General features: G+C 39.6%; 1 protein-coding gene across 8 annotated transcripts in view; it reads right to left on the bottom strand.

Moving 5' to 3' along the window:
• The window catches only part of NALCN (sodium leak channel, non-selective), a 325,095-nt gene that overhangs the window by 262,771 nt on the left and 40,108 nt on the right, over positions 1 to 22,216 (bottom strand). For 7 of the 8 annotated variants that reach the window (XM_045055586.1, XM_045055583.1, XM_045055579.1 and 4 more), the window contains one exon: positions 9,232 to 9,386. In XM_045055586.1, the coding sequence (XP_044911521.1) occupies positions 9,232 to 9,386 (155 nt within the window). The remainder of the gene's footprint in view (positions 1 to 9,231; positions 9,387 to 22,216) is intronic. The other variant, XM_045055593.1, reaches the window with a different exon arrangement.

The raw sequence follows: 22,216 nt of genomic DNA on the forward strand, positions 1-22,216 counted from the left end.
AAGGCATATAAGTTTTATAATTTTATTAACAGAAAAGTCTAATAAGGTAAATGCTTCTTATGTCATATATCTAATAAAGGAATTAATTAATATGCATCTGCAAAATCACCTTAAAGAAACCTGTTGGTTAATTTGTAGTACGTAGAAAGCAAAATTAAATATCTGTATCTCAAAGGGAAAGAGAAAGTATATTCACATATTCAGAAGAAATTAATGCACGTAGCTATAAATTACATATACTACACACATAAATCACAATGTGGTCAAATTTTGAATTTCGCTCAGATCAGTGTGAACCTCATGGCCGTATACCAAATAACATATTTTTGCTTGGTTTCAGTGTTCTCTCCCACATCTCTAGCCTAAATGTCTACTGTAATCTCTTTTTGTATCAAAAGCATATTTACTGATTTTTGCTGCCATTGCTTTGAATCCTTGCCCAAATGTTGATAGCTCAATAAATTATCTTGTAAAACGGCACTGCCTCCCACGTATATTCTTTCATACTTTAATTCTTACATAAAACTCACACTTATCATGCACTGACCCTGTCACAAAGTATGCAGGAGGCTAGATGCAAAGTCAGAGACCAGCCCTGAGTGGCCCTGTTTCCAGTGGACATCACCGTCAGCCTCCTTCACCCTTGTCCCTCTGTCCCAAAGACATGGTGGTGGGAGGAGAAGGCAGCATGTCTGGTGGGTTGTTGCCCTGGAGGACATGTCCCCTCCTTTATCATCATGAGACCCTCTGATGAGCCAGCTGTCCTGACAAGCCACGGGGAATGGTGGTTACCCATGGCCAACTTCACAGCTAACTCAGAGTCTGCAGTTCCAGAACACAGGCTTTGACCTCAGCACATGGGCAGCAAGACTTGGCTCCCAACTGTGGCCTGCAGGTGACTTTGGGCGAATCAGCTCTTTCTCATCTCATTCTCCTCACTTATCAATTGGGCATAATGGCACCTTATGGATTTATTGGGAGGATGAAAAACACAATGAATAGAAAATCTTTTACCTAGTGCTAGAGATACATAAGTAATTGATAAATGAGTACTTGTGATAAGTAATGACAGTAATTGCAATAATGAAGATTGTGGGCAGCTAGTCACATAAGACCACAGTGTGTGCTTTATTGTACAGAAGGCGTAGGGGAAGCAGTCACCTCATGCAGTCCAGGTAGCATTAAAAGCATGTATAATTCAAATGTTTTTTTTCTATTATTTTCAGAACGTTCTGTTTATAGTCTGATCTTGCTTATGGACTTCCTCTGTCTGATATAAACTGTCTCAATCAAGTTTAGTTTATCCTGGATTTTTACAAATTTGGGCTTTTGTGTTTTGTTCTTATGATTTTGAAGGCTAATGACAACAACAAAAAATGCCTGATATCTATTTACTACCTAAATGACTTGTCAGGATGAATTTTATATGTCATTTACTGGGTTCTTCTATCATAGCTACCCAGGTTTTGGTCGCTTTGGTGCATATAAACATTGAATTATAAAGCTGGATCCCTTCAAATTTACATAATAAAAAATTAAAATAAATAAATAAGTTAAAGTGGACAACTTCTCTTCCCTTTTGGAAGCCAGACATCATGTAAATAGTCTGATCAGAACTTCATTCCAATTATGAGAAAACATCAGGTAGAACCAAACTGGGAAACATTCTACAAAATGACTGACCAGTGCTTCTGAAAAGTGTCAAGACTGTAAAGACAAAGCTGACAAATTTACAGATTAGGAGAGATTAGAGAGTTAATGACTAAGTACGATGTGGCGTCCTGGGTAGGATTTTGAGATAGAAGAAGATCATCAGTGGATCAACTATGAAAGGTAATGGGATGTGCACCATAGTTAATAGCATTGTGTTATGCTAATGTCTTAGCAGTGATAATGTAATACAGTTGTATAAGAAGTTACCATTCTGGGAACCTGGTGATGTGTCTATAGGAACTCTCTGTACTATTTTGTAACTTTTTTTTTTATGTGAATCTAAAATTAGTTCAAAGAACATTAGTTCAAAAAATTAAAGTAATAAGTAAAAATATATTTAAAAAAACACAACAAAAAATTCTGAACATGTTTTGTTTTTACCTGACTGTACAATGAATGGAGAGTTCAAACCTGAATAGATTTGTACTCATCTGCTATACCCAATTTCTTACATCTTTTGAAAGATCATGACAAGTAAATTGCCAGTTTAATGGCATTTGCTGTGATTTCCTTCCCACGTGTGATAGATTTGCTGTTGCTTTTTTCCCAACTGGCATATCACATCTGTTTGAATAGTTATCTTCTGTACCAGCATCCTACCAAAGGTGAGTGATACTAAACTTCTACTATAATATTAAGAATATAACTAAGCTTTGCAAGGTTTTTTTTTTTCAGTTTTATTCTTAATGAAATACTGATCTGCAATGTAAAAAGTTTGAGGGATAAAGTAAGTTTTAGTGGGAGTATGTGAGTCACAAGAAGTGAGACTCTCCCTGTTTCAATGGGGAATTCTCTAGAACTCTGACCTTATTCACTCTGAGGCTCAGTTGCCCTCTCTGTAAAACTGTGTGGGTGAACCAAATGACTACTATCTTTTCCAGCTCAAAATTCCTCTAGTTTCATTTTCAGTGCCATTACAGAAAACCACAGTGTCTCAGATTGAATCCCCACATGTTGACAAGCATGTGGTAACACAGAGGAACAGAGAGGCTGAAGGTGGGGCGAATACTCGGAACATGGAAGCAGGGCACATTTTCCAAACAGGGTAAGTTGATGTGGTGTTTTGGTTTCACCTCTACGGTAGAGTTTTTGGGTGTCACCTGTCCCCAAACCTTTTCACCGTGTGCTGGCTCCCGACTTCCCCACACTCACTGCAATCACAAAATGTGAATGTTTGCTAAACAGATTCTGTGACCTCTAACTATGTCCTTCCAGGGGCGCCTGCGTGGCTCAGCTGGTCAAGTGCTCGACTTCTGCTCAGGTCATGATCTCACAGTTTGTGGGGTTGAGCCCTGCACTGGGGCTCTGTGCTGACAGCTTGGAGCCTGGAGCCTGCTTCGGATTCTGGGTCTCCCTCTCTCTCTGCCCCTCTCCTGCTTGTGCTGTCTCTGTCTCTAAAAAATAAATAAACATTTAAAAAATAAATAAATATGTCCTTCCAATAATGTATATTCCTCAATAGGTCTGGAATATGGGGAGTATGTGATGTCTCAAGTGCCTAGGTTAACATCCTACAGACGATGTACTAGTTGAGGGTTCTAAGAATCGGTTGTAAAAAAGGGACCCAGAAATAAAGATGGAAGGGTATTTGAATGAAAAAAAAGGGACAGAAAAACCACCACCATTTCCGTCACCATTGGCACAGGGATTTATGGGAGGACAGAAAGTAAACCACTGAGTGCTGGGGACCATGCAGGAAATAGCATGGCTGTGGCTTCTGGCTCAGTGAGCCAAAGGATGCTTTTTTGAGGTCTATGGAAGGAGGGCCTGTTGGCACTCTGCTAAAGGACAGGGAGTGGCCCAGTCCAGAGTCACAAATTCAAATGCATAGGGATAAATAAAACTATAGGTGTAAGGCGTAATGAAACTATAGAAAATTCAATGGCCTAGGCTAAATATGGATAAGTTCCTAAAGAGGAAGCACAAAGGAAGGATATTTCTGAGGATAACAAGAGAATAATAATTGATTAATGAAGACCAAACGCCATCAAAACTTGGCCCTCTGGAATTTTGTACATTGACTAGAGAGAGAGAAAATGCATGATATCAGTTAACAGGGACATAGTGCAAGGTGAACACTAGTCTCCCCACTTGCTCTAAAATTCTGAACAATCTGAATAGCAAACTACTACAGGCAGAAGGGAGTAATATAAACCACAGCTGTGTTAATCTGAAAGCATTGTGTTCTCCCCTCTCATTAAAGCTGTCTTTTTTGGGGTGCCTGGGTGGCTCAGTCGGTTAAGCAACCAACTCTTGATTTCGGCTCAGGTCATGATCTCATGGTTCGTGAGACTGACCCCCATGTCAGGCTCTGCGCTAAGAGTGTGGAGCCTGGTTGGGACTCTCTGTCTCTGTCTCTGTCTCTGTCTCTGTCTCTGTCTCTCTCTCTCTGCCCCTCCTCTGCTCACTCATTCTCTCTCAAAATAAATAAACTTAAAAACAAGTTGCCTTTTTTTCTCAAATACCACAGAGGTGCATTCCTGTTTTGCCAATGCAGCTCTAATTTCTGGCTCACTCTGTGCTAAGTGTTCTAAGTGCTGTGTTTCAGTCCCTTCTCACATCAACGCTGTAAGGGAGGTCTATCCTTTATCCCACCTTACAGATGGGGATATTGAGGCACGAAGAGGTTAATTACTTCTCCAAGGTCACCATACTAGTATGTAGTAGAGCTGTGATCCAAACCCCAGGGCCATTATTTTGATTGTGAATTTTTTCTAAAGTAGTTATTTTTTACTTTGTAATTCATTCTTGTTCAACTACACATATACCTCCATTACATAAGTCATATGTAGCATAAGACAATATATTTCTTATTGCTGAGTATAAGGACACTAACATCACTACACTGCCTCCTTGGATTTTCTTCTCATCTCTTCTACACAGCCATAATTTGTAATATTTATATATTCTGTAAATCCTGAAGTTGTATTAGCTTTGTTTTCACACTGAGTAGATACTAGAGACTAGGCTCATGACCTGTCATTCTAGATTGGCCGAATGTCTTCAAGAAGGATTAATGGAAAATGCAGTCTCTGAGTTCTTGTTTCTTCAATGGTAACCGAAACTAGTTTGACACGTTCTTTCTCTGAGGACTTTGTAAGCCCTGTGTCCTTGTATCCTGGACGAGAGTCCTGACAAAGTTTCAGTTCTCAACGATGGCTTCCCTTAGAAATGACTGGAGGCCCTGGGTTCCTCCTGGAGCTACACTTGTTTGAGTATTGCTTGGGAAAAAAAGAAAAAGAACTGACTTGATCATTTTTTTCTGGATGCGCATGGGATGCTTTCTTTAGCTCTGAATTCCAGCAACTTTAGTAAGAAATGCCTCAGCGTTGATTGTTCTATGATCATTTACTGCGACAGCTGTACCCTTTAAATCCATATATTTAGGTCGTCTTTTTCTGCAATTTTTAAAAATTATATCTCTTGGATTTTTTTTTTCAGTTTCACACACACCTAAATGTGCATTTTTATAGATATGGTCCTCATTCTTTTTGATCGTTCCTCATCTGTGAAATCACTTTCAGAGGATCAGGTATTTGTCAGGCAGGAGAGAAAGGAAGTTTTTTCTAAGACAGGTGTGTGTGGGTGTATCAGTGCTGCTTCAGTCCAAGCGTTCACAACGGTGCATGAACATTTAGAACACACACCGAGCTTCTAAAAACCATCTATGCCTTGGATCATCCCAAGGTTTTCATTTAACTGGGCTGAGAGTGGTGCTTGAGAAGTGTTATGTTTTAAAAGCCTCCCCATGTCATCTTAAGGGACAGCCAGATTGGGCCCTTGTCTTCATCGACACGGAGCAGCAGCATCGGGCCCCTCCCCCAGACTGAGGATCTCGTCTTCTTTATTTCTCTACTAAATGCTTGCAGGAACGAGAGCCTCCACTTTGAGATGTCACATGGAGTCCCAGAAAGTTCCCATGGTCAGCCACACACTGATGTCCTGACTCAAACAGAGAACTACTCTGCTCCTCTGGGAATAGTCTTTATTTGAGAATGTCAGCATTCTGCTGGCTCTGCCTGAGATCCTCAGTTGCCAGAATCCTTTCAGGAAGTAATCTGTTAGACACCTGGTCTTCTGATGTGTGGTTTATTAGTGCCAGGTTTTCAGAGTCCTTAAATATGGAAACTGCATTTCTATTTCTCAGTCTTCTTGATATTTGATGACTTTAGAGATGCAAGGGTGTCTTTACAATTTTACAGTTGAAGCTCTTTATAAATTTTCTACTTTAATGACTGGCTTTTCATGTATTTTAAAAAGTGAGTTTTTCAACATCATCAATTTTAAGGAGACATAAAGCTACTTATAAATGAAATGTTATAAATGAGTTGAAATTCAATGTATTATATGACAATTTGATTAGTAAGAAGAGGAAATGTGCTCCTTTTTAATTAATCATGCTTACTTACATATAAAGTACATTGACCAAATTTATATGCACAATAAATCACCTAATTGTTTTAAATTCAACTGCATGAAAAAAGAGATGATCATGTGTGCCTAGTAAAATAATTTTTTTTCTTCATTTTGGAGGAAAATTTTATTTTGTTTCCGTAAAACCTTTGAGATGATCTAAAATATCACAATTTGTGTATCTACAAAGATGCATAATATCAGAAAGTTAGTTAGCAATTTCAGTCCAAGGTATAGCGACCATTTTAAACTTTTTGGGTTACAGTACAAAGTCAACATTTCATTATGTAACCATTAGTCATACAGTGGTGTTGAACTCAAGCATCATTTGAGAAAAAGAAGCAAACAGACCAAATTAAGCTTGTATAGAAAAGCAAGTCATGAGGAATAATGAATACTGCCAACAAAAGCAGACAAAACCAGGGGAAAGAACAACAAGAAAACAATTTAATTCTCTATTATGGCTCTATATCCTAACACAAACATGACTGGTTACCATCAAATTCAAAAGGACATATACTTTGTTCAGTCCATTAGTAAATATTTATAGAGCTCGGCCTTGTGCCAGGCCCTGAAGGCATGGAGATGAAAAGATGTACTTCCTGTTTTCAAGGAGCTTAAATCCTTGGGAGATAAATGTGCAAATAAACAGTAAGATTATTGCCTTAGTGGAGGCCTGCTGCCCCCGGGGCAGTTCTCTCCTAGAATCAGGCTTCTGAAGCCAATACGCTCTGTGAGAAAACTTGCCTTCTCAAAGAGAGTACTGCACAGTGGTTGAAGTCATTGTAAGTCACAGCGAAAAAAGCTGAATCAGCTTGACTATAATTCAGTATTCTGAGTTTAGGCACAATTGCTGCACTCAAAATGGCCAGGAAGTGATTTGATTTAGCAATATGATTCTATAGGAATAGAGATTTTTGTGCAAGGAGAGTCTAACTACTGAATGCTGGCCACCCTCCATCAAGACACGGGCACACCCAGTTAGCCCTTTAAAGAGTTAGAGGCTCTGATGAGCCCATTCTAGCTGTGCCCAAGGGGTCAGGATTCCTGGAACTCGGTCCACGCGGCTTACCCAAAATATACATCCCATCTCCCAAACCACGCCTGTGATTTCCTGCTCATCCCTGAAAGTCATCAGCATAATCTGTAAAAGTCCTTATATCCAGGGGAAGGATATAAGATTGATTCCAAAGCCAGATAAGTTGAAGAGAGTACAGCAAATCGAAATGCCTTCACATCTGCTGGCTTCTAAATTTGGTGACGTAGGAAAGTGTACCATTGGCCAAAGGGGTGAATGATTACCCATCTAAACACAATGTTGGAAATACGCTCTGAGGGCATATTAAAAACAAGAATACAAATTTAGGAACGTTATTTGCAAAACTCACTGTTTTAAAACTACCAACTATTTGTGGCTTTCAGCCCAAGTTCACTATTATACTCTATCTAAAGGCTTTAGCCTTGTGGTTTTTTAGTTCAGACAGCAGAAGAGTATTCCTCAATCAGTGCAAGATCTTCACATATTCTCTCTGAAATTCCAGCAACCAGCCCAGAGTTCATTATGCCATCCCGCATAACACCATCTGTGGGCTGCTGTGATGGAACACCAGGGTGAGAGGAAGATTTATCAGCTACTTTTCCTGATGTATAAAGACTGATTGGCTGTGTCTATAGCAGTGGCAATCCAGGGTTGACAGGAGCTCACGCTCTCTTGCCTGGCCATGACACCCTGCATTGTACAGCTGCTCGCGGAGTTATGAAACCGCACCAAAAGTCAGGAAGTAGATTTGGCTTCCAAAGAAGCACAACCACCACACTGTTAAACACTGAGATTCTCTTAGGTCCTGGGTAAAAGTGTCTAGAACTCTCTTAAATGCATCTGGGCCTTGAAACTTGAAGGAAAAATTGTTGTTGTTGTTGTTGTTGTTGTTGTTTCCAAATGATTCTGATAACAATTCCTTTACGGACTGAACGTTTGTGTTGCTTCCACCCCAAATTCATATGCTGAAGTCCTAACCCCCACTGCGATGGGATGGTGTTAGGAGATGGGGCCTTTGGAAAGTTAATTCAATTTAGATGAGATCATGAGGGTGGGGCTCTCCTGATGGGATTTTTTTCCCTTACAAGAAGAGGTCAGAGAGCTTTCTCCCTCTCCCTCTTCTTCCTTTCTTCCTACTCACTGTCTCTTTCTCTCTCTCTTTCCCTATCCTCACCACCAAATAAGAATACAGCGAGAAGACACCCATGTGTGAACCAAAGAGAGGGGCTTCACCAGAACCGACCATACTGGCACCCTGACCTTGGACTTCCAGGCTCCAGACTAGAGGGAAATGGAGAAATGAAGTGATGTTATTTATGCTACCCAGTCTATGGTATTTTGTCATGGCAGCCTGAGCTAAGACAAGTTCTCAAAGCATAAAATAATTGTTTAGAATGCTTAGGTTTTTGTTTGTCTCAATAATGAAACATGCACCCCTTGCATGAAATGGTAATAAATGCAATGATATAAACTAAATGGCAGATGTTAAGTAATTTCATTACTGTATACAATGGCACATTTCAGGACTTAATAGCACAAGCCACAGATAAATGTATACATTTGAGCATATCATCATTTCCCATATGTCTATTATATAGTTGATGCATATTCATTAAGTATTTCATTAGCTATCTTCCATTCCAGCATTACTTTCCAGTTTTCATGCACTCATCAATGACTACTACTTCAGTTATTTAAGACTTACCTTGCCTACTGGTTCACAGTTACAAGTGGAACAAAACCCAACCCTGCTTATCTTTCAGTCAACAAGCCCTGAACCTTGCTCAACAAACAGTTTTAAGTGCTGTAATTAGGAATCAAAATACTCTAAAATAAGGGATACTGAACCCTCTACAGACACTGATGAATATCCATATAAGCAGACTGTCTTTACAGACTGTAAGGCAGACTGTATCACAACCCAAGAAGAGCATTAAAATCTGTAGTTGTGTTTCTTAAATGCTATAGCCAGTCTCAACAGCAAACATCAGTTAAACAAGTATTCTCTCCATTTCATAAACATTTTAAAACAGAAACTGAAAATGTGTTTTAGTGGTAAGACAGACCTATCTCATTAAAGCCACTGTAGCCCAGCTCTTGCCTGCTAAGTCCCAGGTCTTCGAGGTCCATGCATTTAAATCCCGGGGGGCACTGGTAGCCTTCCTCCAGCTCTGGTGAGCAATGTGTATCTGGGATAGCTAAGCTATTCCAGGTTACATTTCTGTGAACAAATTATGAAAAGGTTAGCCAATTTGGACAATTGTAAATGTTGATTAAAATGAATAATGTAATCACCCTTCACTATTAGCTGTTGTATAGGGACCCAGATGTAAGATTCATGATTCATGAAGGGTGTTCATAGCATTAATGACATAGTGAGACATTCTCAAATGATCCCTGATTTGTCCTCACAATAGCTCTATATAAGAATACTATTACTATTATTGTTTTGGTCATTAAGGACCAAGACCCAGATAAGCAAAGGAAAGAAATCTGCTGTGAATTTTCAAGGAATGTTAACCTGCTTGGGGTTTCCTTGTTGTTCACCAAATACTTACCCTACTGTGGGCACAAATTTTACTTGCCTACTTCTAACCAAACAGTAAATGATGACGATCATAGGATGTCATCCTATGAGTCGCATAAATGACACGCAGTCTTCTTCTGTGTTGGCAGATGTGCAGTTGAGAAAGGAATCCAGACAAATAACGTGGGATTGAAGGAACCAATGGAATGGTGTTGGAAAGGGAGAGATTATAGGGTGATTTGATGATAGCTCCAGGAACATGAAGATCTTTTAGGTGGATGGTAATACATCCCTGTTTCATTGTTCTGGAGGGCAAGGTGGAGATTAAATTGATGTATGAGGATTTAGGTAAGTAATAGCTTTCTTGGGAGCAAGTATGGGTCATCACTGGAATGGTGATTGTGGAATCTCATTCTGGGCTGACCTTTAAAATAGGCCCTGGATAGCTGCTCTCTGAGACAATTCACATGGCTTGTGCCCTGGCCAAAGTTTAGGCTAGACGATTTCACAAGCCTTCTACATCCATGATTTTATTACAAGTCATTTCCCACTACCTCGATGTTTGTAAGCATTTCCTAAGTGGGGATGGACCTCAGGACAGTCTTAGCCCTCAGCTTACAGTCAAATTGAGGCAGATGTTTTGGGTCATATTTCTTCTTTAATACCTTCTTATATTCAATTGGCTGGTTCCCTCCCTGTGTATAATGCGTTTTCTCTAGAGTCTGACACTCAACACTCTGCAATCCCTTCCCTGCTTGAGGTCACTGTGCACACACACAATTCACAGGTTTGCACATACATACCTGAGACCTGCTGACACCTCACCAGCTCTGTCTCAGTTGTAAACAAAGCTCTAAAATCCTCACCTGCATTTCAGACACCCCAAGTGCATTCCTTCAGGATTCTATTAGCTGCCAGGAGATAATCTGTCCACTGTCAGGGAATAAGTGTTGAAATAATTGTGCCCTCTGGTATATGGTATGGGCTCCTTTGGACCCCACACAGAAAACCCAAGGGAAAGTTCTCATTGTGGAAATTACTACTTGGTTATGTCTGAGAGATATGATTTTGGGTAGACATATCACTTACTTCACCCTATTTCATATTTTTATATGTAGACCAACTATTCATCTTTGCTTAAGTCTGACCTGACTATGTTTCTGATGTGGACACCACACATTAGAGCTAAGTGTTAAGGGGACTTAAGTTTCAGAGTAGGTTTTCGGGGTTTGATCCCAAGGTCTCCCAATTATTAGTTGTGTGACTTGAATAAAGTTCTAAATGTTTCTAAGCTCAGTTTGTTCATCTGTCAGCTAGGGAGAGTAGCCATAATTAAAAGCAAAGCCTGTGTGAAGGTTAAGTAAAGTAAACCAAGGAATGCACTCAACTTAGCACCTAGCATGTCACAATAAATAAATGCTCAACAATAATAATAATGCTCAATAAATGCTTATTATAAATATTTAGTAATCATTACAATAATAAAATGTAGCAAACAAAACGTATGTAAAAACATAATAAAGATTTGTCAAAAGAGGGGCGTCTGGGTGGCTCAGTTGGCTAAGTGTCCGACTTCGGCTCAGGTCATGATCTCGCGGTTCGTGAGTTCGTGCCCCGCGTCGGGCTCTGTGCTGACAGCTCAGAGCCTGGAGTCTGTTTCAGATTCTGCGTCTCCCTCTCTTTCTCTGACCCTCCCCCGTTCATGCTCTGTCTCTCTCTGTCTCAAAAGTAAATAAACGATGGGGCGCCTGGGTGGCGCAGTCGGTTAAGCGTCCGACTTCAGCCAGGTCACGATCTCGCGGTCCGTGAGTTCGAGCCCCGCGTCAGGCTCTGGGCTGATGGCTCAGAGCCTGGAGCCTGTTTCCAATTCTGTGTCTCCCTCTCTCTCTGCCCCTCCCCCATTCATGCTTTGTCTCTCTCTGTCCCAAAAATAAATAAACGTGGAAAAAAAAATTAAAAAAAAAAAAGTAAATAAACGTTAAAAGACTTGTCAAAAGAACAGAAGGAATTCAGGCACGTGATACTGACAGCACTGGGCAGCTGAAAGAAACTGCATAGATCACCTAATTCCTAACTTAAGGAAGGTTAAGGTGAAGTTCAGAGAGGGAAGCCCATCGAAATTAATAATTTGCCTCTCTGTGCCTCAGTTTCTTCCTCAGGAGATGGCAGGGAGATGCCTATCTCACAGGGCTGTGGCAAAAATGTAATGACTTAGTCTGTAAGGTACTTAAAACAGGTACTTGGTAGACAGTAAGTGTTAGCTGTTCTCGATTGCTATTGATAGCCTGATTGTATTGGACAAGATTAGACTGGAACCCTAGTGTTGTTGTGTGCTGCCTCAGTTTCCATATTTGTAAAACGGGGATAGCGTTCACACCAACTGGTGGGAGTGTCTTATGTTTCAACGAGCTAATATTCAACTCCCAGAATAGCACTGGGAATCACTCACCCAATAACTGTTAACTATTACTGATTTATAAGTATTAGAGCAGTTTTCTCCTTTTGTATTCCATTTATTTTTTTCTTTCATGTTAACACTGATTCTCATTTCAAGCACAACCCTCACCAGCCCAGATATTATGTTGAAATCTTTTGGCTTCAGAGGCAGCAGATTTGAAACACATTATTTTTGCCAACATCAAGCTATTAGCAAATGCTTGTTAGAGACACATTTATTAGATGATTAATTGCCCTGGAACTCATGTATCTAAAACCACATGATAATTACTCTTTTTAAAAGTGGAAATAAACATTGGGAGTTTCAGAATGTATAGTTGTTTCATTGTCACCGTTAGCAAGAATCTTCTAAGTTTTATTTTTATTTGTTAACGTTAATTATTTCCTTGTTCATTTTCCATCAGATATTCACGATACAAAAAGAGGCTTTCTGGAATTAGGGAGGGTAGAATTCTTGCTACAACCAGCCAAACTCTAAATATAGACAATGAGTCTTCCATTCCTAATAAATATTCACTCATGCTTAAGTGGGTTTCAAGACCTGCATTTCTTATTCACAGTTGGATTTCTTGAAAAAAAATTATCAATTTCTAAGCCCCTTAATTTAATTTTTTAGCCTATTTTGCATGATCCCGAATCCACTAGACTTGCTCTTGTTTATTTCCATGTGTCACATCCAGCTGGACCATTTTCAGTTTCTCTCTCCTGTGGCTTCTGATAGCACTGCACATACTTGTTTTGATGGTGGGCAGAACAACGTCCCCCTCAAGGTGTGCACATTCTTATGTCCGGAACACGTGAATATGTTGGGTTACATGGCAAATGGAATTAAGGTTACAGATGTGAACAAGGCTAAAAAGCTTGAATTTGGTTGATTATCCTGGATTATCTGGGTGAGCCTGACCTAATCACATGAGTCCTTAAAAAGAGAAAAACTTTCCCAGTTGTGGTTGTTTGGGGGGGGGGGGGGAGAGAGATGCAACAGTTGCTGACTTGGACGATGCTAGTTTTTTTCCCTGTCTCTCAGATCATTCTCCTTCTGGAACTGGCCCTCAGTTCTGAGTTGCTCTGAGCTCAGTCTTTGGCCTCCTCTCTTTTTTTATGATAGTCTCTCCCTGTGCAGACAAATCCATTCTCATAGTTGCAGTTCTCTCATCCTAGGTGTCTTTTAGACTCTCAGAGTTACATGTCCAACTACCTATTAGATGTCTCCACCTGGCTACGCCCCAAGTGCCTCCAACTCTACTCCCCTTACTGAGCCCAGACTCCTTTGCCAACATCCCTTCATGACAAGCAGCACCATGAGACCTTCATCCACAGTGCTGAGCAAGCTTGAGAGTGTGCAATCTCCTTGATGTCTATTTTTCCTTTAACTCCCATAACTAATCATCATGTGGCCCTAAATATCTGCCAAAATATCTTTTGAGCTCATTCAACTCTCACCATCTTCACCTCTACCTGCACCACCATCTAGTCCCCGAACTGGTCATCCTGCAGCACTCTTAACCCTTCCAATCCGTTAGCCACAGAACATACAGACAGGCTTTTCATAATCTTGGTCTTACCTGAAGCCTGTCCATGGCAAATCTCATCTAGAAGATCCAAGGGACCTGGCTTCTCCCCTTTCAAACGGCCCAGTACCCAACATGGTGGTCTTATCTCAGCTCTTGGTGTGCTCCTTCTACTTTAGGACTTTTTCCTCTGCTTGGAAACCTCCCCTCCCATCTCTGCTTGGTTAACCCATTTTTCACTTTTTAGGCCCCAGCCTGAATGTCACTTTCTCAGGGGAGCCTCTTCAAGTCCCTCAGGCTGGGTTAGGCTTCTCTGCTATAATTTCTCAAAGTACCCACACTTTTCATTTCTGGCACTTGGGAAGTGTGTAATTCATGTTTGAGTGGTCAGCTGTTCGTTGGGTGTCTCCCAAACTTGACTGTTCCCCAGTATAACCTCCAAATCCACACAGTTCCTGACATGTAGTCTGATGGTTAAATTTATGAGTGAATTTGGCTACACTATGGTGCCCAGTTGTTTGGTCAAACACCGTCTAGAGGTTGCTGTGAAGGTATTTTTTAAGATGCAATTAACATTTAAATCAGTAGACTCTGAGTAGAGCAGATTATCCAATATAATATGGGTGGGCCTCATCTAATCAGTTAAAGGCCTTAAGGAAAAATACTGAGATCCTCTGAAAAGAATTCAGCCTCCAAACTACTTTTGGACTCAAGACCGCAACAACAGCTCATTCTGAAATTTCCAGCTTGCTGGCTTGCTCTGAAATGTGGGTCTTGCTAGTCGCCATAATCACATATGCCAATTCTTTAAAATAAATCTCATTGCTTCCTATATAAACATCCTATTGGTTCTATTTCTCTGAAGAATCTTAACTAATGCATAGTAAATGTGTAATAATTATTTTTTTATTAAGTGAGGAAATGTGTCTCTCTACAATTATTTAAATTTATGACAAATCTACTAATGTGTTTGTTTATTTGTTTGCTTGTAAAGTAACCACAGAAGAAATTCTTCAGCAATTATATCCTGTTGTTTTTATGCAATTTGTAAGTGTGATATCCAAAAATTGGCATGGATTTTCCATTTTTTAAAATTCTGGCTTCAGTAGTTTCCATGTTTCAAAATGAATACTAGAATTCCTTGGAGTAGTTAATTGTTTTTCAAAAGACATTAATTATCTGCCTGGCATATGCTTTTTTAAAAAATTCTTAAGAAAATATCTTATTTACATATAACATTATGTAGGAGTTTGAAATCTAAGAAAATGTGTTCTGAACTTGTTGCTAAAACTGTTTACAACAGCCTCAAATAATACTTAAGTATTTAAGAGTTTTATGGTCTTTTAAAAAAAATTTTAATGTTTATTTTTGAGAGAGAGAGAGAGGCACAGAGTGTGAGGAGGGGAGGGGCAGAGAGAGAGGGAGACACAGAATCCGAAGCAGGCTCCAGGCTCTGAGCTGTCAGCACAGAGCCTGATGCGGGGCTCGAACCCACAGACTGTGAGATCATGACCTGAGCCGAAGTTGGACACTCAACTGACTGAGCCACCCAGGCACCCCAAGAGTTTTATGGTCTTAAGTTAATTATTACTCCTGATGGTACAGAGCACCGATAAGAGCTATACATTGGAACACAAGGATATCATTCAGTTTAGTGATTAACCAACTTAATTACCTTGGGCAATTCACTTTGACCATCTGAGCCTCAGTGTCCTCATCTGTAAGATGAGAAACTTTTCAGCTATTATTAAAAACAACTATTCCCAGAATGACCTCATCACATTTTCATTTAAAGAAAAAAAAAAAAAGGTAATAACTAGAGCAAATCACATGCCCATTGTGTTCTGTTCTCCTCTGTCCATAGGACTCAACAATGCCAAATGCAATAGCTCAAGATTTTGTGTTCAAATTCTTCTCATTACTCAGAATGTCATCTTTCTCTACCGATATCAAACTGCTGTCACTGCTGGTTGTAATGCATTTAGTGTTGGCATTTTGTGGTTACTCTCACTTATGAACATAACTATTCTTATTATTACTTAGCCCCTTTTCAGAAATTGTTTTTCCCCTATTCTTAGTGAGGCCACTTTACTGCATTTGTCTATTCACTCATTCAAAATGATTATATTTGAATGGCCCATTCTGTGCCACACAACATGCTAGGAACAGAGATGACCAAGAAGGTATTTCCAAATCAGAGGCTTTACTTACTACCTAGCAAAGTCATGACCACAGTAGAGCATGGCGAATGCTTTGAGAGCCAGCTATATGTTGCTAGCATTACAGGCTCACAAAGCAGAAACATCACATCTGACTGCAGGTGGTAGATGGTGAGCATTGGGAAGACCTTCCAATGGGGTTATTGCTTGGAGTGACTACTTAAGGATCAACAAATGCTAGGTCTAAGGCAGATCTAGGGCATCCTGGAAAGAGGAAATGCCAGAGCCTGTGTGTGCACAGGAGAGAGAGAACAAGAAAGGTCAGGGAGAGAAAGAGCACAACGTTTTTACCCTTTCATTGCTGGTGTGGCTATTCTCGGCTTTTTCTCAGGGATTATAAACAAGCACTTGTTACCATAGCAACCAATTTTTAAACTACATTCTCAGAGATTTTGCATATTGGGCAAAAAAGACAAAAATCTGTGCTTCCCCCAAACTGACACAGTGTGTCTGATACACTTTGAGCTTACTTACACCCTGTCCCTCATTTGTGAGAATGGCCAAAAGGTCAAAGACACTAATTGACAGAAGAAGTTATTACTTATTTGCAAGATTTTCATGAACTATACCTACAACGGGAATTTATACATAGCTATTTTGTTTGTATTTTTCTTACATTTTTTCCCCTGAAGAACTGCACATAAGCAGAAAAACACTGAGTTCTTGTAGCCAAATTTGGTCCATTTGCTGTAAAAAAAAAACATTCACAGAGGCTTGGCTACAACGAACGTGTTTCTGAGGTTTGCATTCCACGATGAAATTGTCAGTGATGCAAAAAAGGAAGTACATGGCACAACAAATCCATATGCAACAGACAACACTATATACTTGAAAAGCATTTTGTTATTTATTGCATCCATAGGTTTCTCTTCTATTTATATTGTATGTTCTAGAGAGAAGTCAAAAATAAATAGGAGAATACATTTCTGGTTAAACCCATGGAGTGAACACACACACACACACACACACACACACACACACACACACACACACACAGTCTTTGCACCTGGAAGGACAGTGAATGTGCCCTTTGATACATTAGGGCATTGCTTGCCTCACTTTTAATGGCAGGCAGACAACAAGGGTTTTTTTCTTGCTCAAAACTTAGACCTGCATTTACAGGTTGTCCCTTTCCTTTGCTGACAATGGACTCGCTCTGGCTGCTACCCGCATTTTGGGTTCATTCCAGAGAATCATCTGGCTTCGTTTTCAATCCTATTTGGCCTCCTCTTCCAGGGTTAATTAAAAACTCTTATGAATTGGCCTGGCTACTTCCAATGCTGGATGTTTTGGAACATTTACCCCACCCTGGAATTTGCAGAGAAGAGACTATTTATTGATTTTAAAAACTTTTAATTGCCCTACCTGGACTTTTAGAGGGACTACAAAATAAGACAAATAGTCTGAGGTAGGAAATAATATTGACATCACCCACATTTTATAAACAAGCAAAACTGGCACATTTTGTAAGTAATTAGGGAATAAATTTCCCCTTACTGTTTGGCTGAGAGTATTTTAATGATTTTCCATTCCTTAATCCATTCCTGAATGGGTAGATAGACAAAGCCACAAAGTGCTAAATTCATCATGCATCAAAATGGCAAAATTAAATACTTTTTTCAAATAGTGAATGTAATTTAAATGACAAAACATTATTTTCTTTTGAAACAAGTATTTTAAATCATCATTGTACCTTGTTATATCTGAATGGTTCTTTTAATTATATATTTTCCCCAACTGTACTCCCTTAATTCTATCACTCACTACTTTGCTGATATGGATAAGTGACAACAAAGGTGACAGGGACCAGGAAATGGGCATCTGAACAAGGATTAGACAATGAGAGGTATTTGAATGTATTCAAAGAGTATCAGTAAAGTATCAGGACACAGAGTTTGCATTGATCAGCTCCAAACTGGAAATGTGAAAACTGATTTGAGGTCATACGACAAAGTACACTACCCTTGACACCTTTTTTTTTTTTTTTTGAGAGAGAGAGAGAGAGAGAGAGAATATGCAGGAGGGGCAAGGAGAGGGAGAGAGAGAATCCCAAACAAGCTCCGCACTATCAACACAAGAGTCCAATGTGGGGCTCAAACTCACGACAAACCGTGAGTTCATGACCTGAGCTGAAACCAAGAGTGGGATGCTTAACTGACTGAAGCATCCATGTGCCCCTACCCTTGACAATTTGAATCTGGACCAAGGGCTCCTCAAGCAGTAACTCTTCTTCCTTTGCTTAAGAAGCTACAAAATCCCAGGGTGAGGAGTCAGCTGGCAAGGCGGAAAATGGCCACCAGAATTTGGGACAAAGATTATAGGTCTTCAATCGGTGATTCTATCAATTAATTAATGTGTGGCAAGGAGCTACTTCCTCTTCTCTCTCATTAGGATCCTAATGCCCAACATATGAGATCACCTTATGAATTAGCAATTAGGAATACAAAGTGCCTCATACCTATTAGAAGCTCCAAATATATTTATGTTTACTGGCTGTGGTTTGGCTGAAGTGTACAGCTGGGGAACAGCCATATTCCCCACTCTGACAGGGTGCTATTGTTTGTGGTTAAATGATGTGAGAGTTCCACAGTGCTAAGAATGTGTAACTACCAACCACAAAGTATACCAGCCCCACTCAACTGCTAGATCTAAGACAGGTGAGTCACTAAATAAACAAAATTTATTTTATTTCTAGAGTTCCCAGAACACATGGGCAACCTGCTTCTTTGGAAGAATGACAAGAAGCTCTCATCACCTCTGGTGCTTCTTAAATATTTTTTTTAACTTAAAAAATAAAGAAAAAAATTATTTATTTTTTAGAGAGACAGAGACCGCGTGAACAGGGGAGGGGTAGAGAGAGAGGGAGACAGAGACAATCCCAAGCAGACTCCTAACTGTCAGTGCAGAGTCCGACGCGGGGCTCAAACTGACGAAACTGCAAGATCATGGCTTGAGCCAAAGTGAAGGTCTTGTGCTTAACTGACTGAGCCACCCAGGCGCTGCTGACATTTCTAAGGACACAGTCTGAAGGGTCCAGGAAACTCAAGTTCCCCACAGGTGGAAGCATAGTAGCTAAAAGCTTAGCATTTCTTTGAAGATTCCAGATTTATCTTTGAAGAAGCCATGTAAAATTTGCCTTCTACTCTTAACACATCTTCGGGAGTTTTAATTGTAGAACCAAGGGCTTAAATCACTGATTTCTAACCCAACCAATTCTGAGAGTCTTACCCCTGCCAATAGATAGGAATCCATGGATATGGCTCAGAGTTTGTATTTTTACAAAGTTGGCCAGGTGATTTTCTCTATCAAAGAGATCCCACCTAGAGATGAATTCCCAACAGGTCCTCCTGGTGCTGCTATGGTCACTGCACATGAGGGTGCTTTCTATCGGGAGGAATGCAAGCTGGTCCGATTGAACCTGAGATACCAAAATGATGCTCGGTAATGATTTCTACACAGACAACTACAGTGAACGCGATTTGTGAGGGGCTGAACTGTCAAGGCCCTTCATTTCCCATTCACACAGTAGGTTCAGGAGTGCATCATGACAATATTTTGAGTCCTAATACAGGCGATCTCAACCAGGTACTCATCTGCCCATTCAGTTTGTCTCCTAAGCATGTGCTCCTTGCAACCGAAGGGAAACTAAACATTTTATTCAAACATGGACACACGCACATGTTGAAGATCATCTCACTTACGGACCATGGTACAACATGAATCTTTAAAAGCCTAGAAATCAGTGTTGGGGAGAACTGGGTTTCAACTCTGCTTCTGCCAGTTACACACTGTTCCATCTTGGATATCTTATTTAACCTCACTAAGGTTCAATCTCCTTGGCTGTAATACAGAGTATAAAAATAGAACATGACGCACGTAGAAAGCTGTTACGGGTATTGAATGAGAAGATAACAGCTATCAATTGTTCAATAAATATTTACCACTAATAGCAAGAGTTTTATAACCTATGTTATGACATTCTCTTCTTTCTGGGAAGTAAGATCAAAAGAAGTGCTATATTATAATTGATCAAAAAAAATCACTTGATTACTTTTAGACCCTTTTTCAAAGTGTAGGGTTTTCTTTTCTTATATTGAAGACTCACGAATGTTTTTGCTGTTCTGGTGAAAATCACTTTGGTATTAATTTTCATATGGGAATTCAAGTTATTCTGAAACATTTACTCACATTTAATTTTTTAAAATTAGTAACAGATAAAAGGTGGATTTAACTGGTGGTTCGAATGGGCCACATCTTTGAGATGGATATGCACAATTTTAGAAGGGATCGATGGACTCAATCAAATATATTGTGTGTCGCTATTTTATGGGCTTGGATGAACCAGAACCCCCAGAATACACCATCTCCATGGTGGCAGAAAGAAACCAGAGGTCATGTAGACTTTAATTTTTTCTATGCCACATAAAGAGTGTATCATACCGATGTGCGTCTGTATGTGTCTACAGGTTTACAAATATGGGATCCTAACAAGGTAGAAGTTGATCAAATGGGAGAGTAAGCAAGGGCTTGGAAGTCAGATTTGAGTTCAAATCCTGACGCTCTCACTTACCAGACCAACATATTATTTATGTTGGGACTGTGTCTTCATCTGCAAAGTGGGGAAAATAATTCCTTTCAGGTTGTTCTAAAAATTAGTTATAGAAGCACAATACATGAGGTAGAACAGGTGCTCCATAAATGTGGCTGTTAATTTAGTTAGAAATTTACACGCACTCATCAGAGTATTTTCATTTCTTCTTTAAATATTTTAAAGAAAAATCTCTCCAATATGCATTTATCCAAACTTGTTCTTATATCGCCCACCCAGCAGACGTCTCTGCGTGAGTCCTGCAAGTTAAACTGAACAGTGTGTCTTCATCCTTCAAAAGAAGTTTAAATATAAATCAAGAAGACTTCAAAGACCTTTGCATGAATTTGAGGCATTACGATTTTACATATTCTACAAAATTCCCTCTTGATAAAGTCCATAGAAATTAAAAATTAACATTTTAAGTTCCACCACGTTTCTATCTTTAATTCTTCTGACTTTTCCATTAAAAAAACTCATTATTTTGTGAACAGAATTTATAAGATAATAACTCATTTATTTTCCCAAGTACCCTAAAGGGTAAACTTAAATATTATTTGGGGCCAGTAATAAAAAACCCAAATCCAACTTTACCTTATCTCTAGGCTAAGTGTCAGTGATATTTTATAAAATACCACCAAGTCCTACAAGCTACCCTGGGGTGGGGTGACCATCCTGAGATTTCCCTGAGATGGAAAAGAAAGCTATTAGTAATTACTCTGCCACAGCAAGGATACTCTAGGAATGTCCTGGGCATCTGTGATGTGCGGTTCCCTACCTCTGGGTCTCAAAACTAATGGCTCAGCCATTATAAGTATTTACTTGAGTCCCTGGTGGAATCAACTTTTATATACTTAATATTCACATTTGCTTTCTTTAGGGTTTTTCTAATTATCTCACTCTTGGGAAGAAGATTTCATTATTTGATACTCAGCTAGAAATAAATTTCTCTCCTTTCTCAGGAATGGTAATAAGGTGGCAGATAAGTCTTCATCTTTTCTATTTCGCCTACCAGCTCATTTTTACGTGATCATCTTGTAGCTTCAGGGAGATTTCTGCCAACACATTTGGCATTTTGTAACACCTGTTTCTGCCACAGGCCATCGCTTTTCTCAAATTTCTGTAGGATAGGAACTGCTTTGCTGAGTCAAATCCCATTACCTGTGCCATAACTGCCTTGGGTCGCCCTTCACTATCAGAGGAGAATAAAGCTTTACTAGTAATGCTACTGAGGACCAAGCTAAGATTCCCTTCTCTCTGCTTTAAAAGAAATCAGCTTCATCTAAAAGCAAAACTGGGTGTATTGAGTTGCTTCCTTATTTATCCTGTTTGCCTCACAGGCTACACATAATCAATTCCAGAGGTCAGCCTGGAAACGCAGGATATACAGGTTTCTGAACAGACACAGCTCTGCCTGAAGACTCTCCCATTATTAGGCTGTTGTGCATGCAAAACAATTAAGCAGAAATCGGAAGGATTGTTAAAGGACAATAAAGAAGAGAAATGAGGTCATGCCAGTGACTGGCAACACTGATCGCTAGAAACACAACCATCAGGATATAGCTTAATATCTGGCTCAGAGATGTTGATGAGAAATTCCTAGTTCAGAAGAAAAGGAAACAAAAAGGTTGGAATTTTTTTAATTGGGATTTTTTATGTGTTTTATTTTGACTTTGGACAGTTTTTTGAGTCTCCAAAAATAAATTAATGTCTGGCTGGAACTAATGGTAAAATGGCATCAATAATTTT

The sequence above is a fragment of the Felis catus genome, chromosome A1 (genome assembly GCF_018350175.1).
Source record: "Felis catus isolate Fca126 chromosome A1, F.catus_Fca126_mat1.0, whole genome shotgun sequence".
Classification (NCBI taxonomy): domain Eukaryota; kingdom Metazoa; phylum Chordata; class Mammalia; order Carnivora; family Felidae; genus Felis; species Felis catus.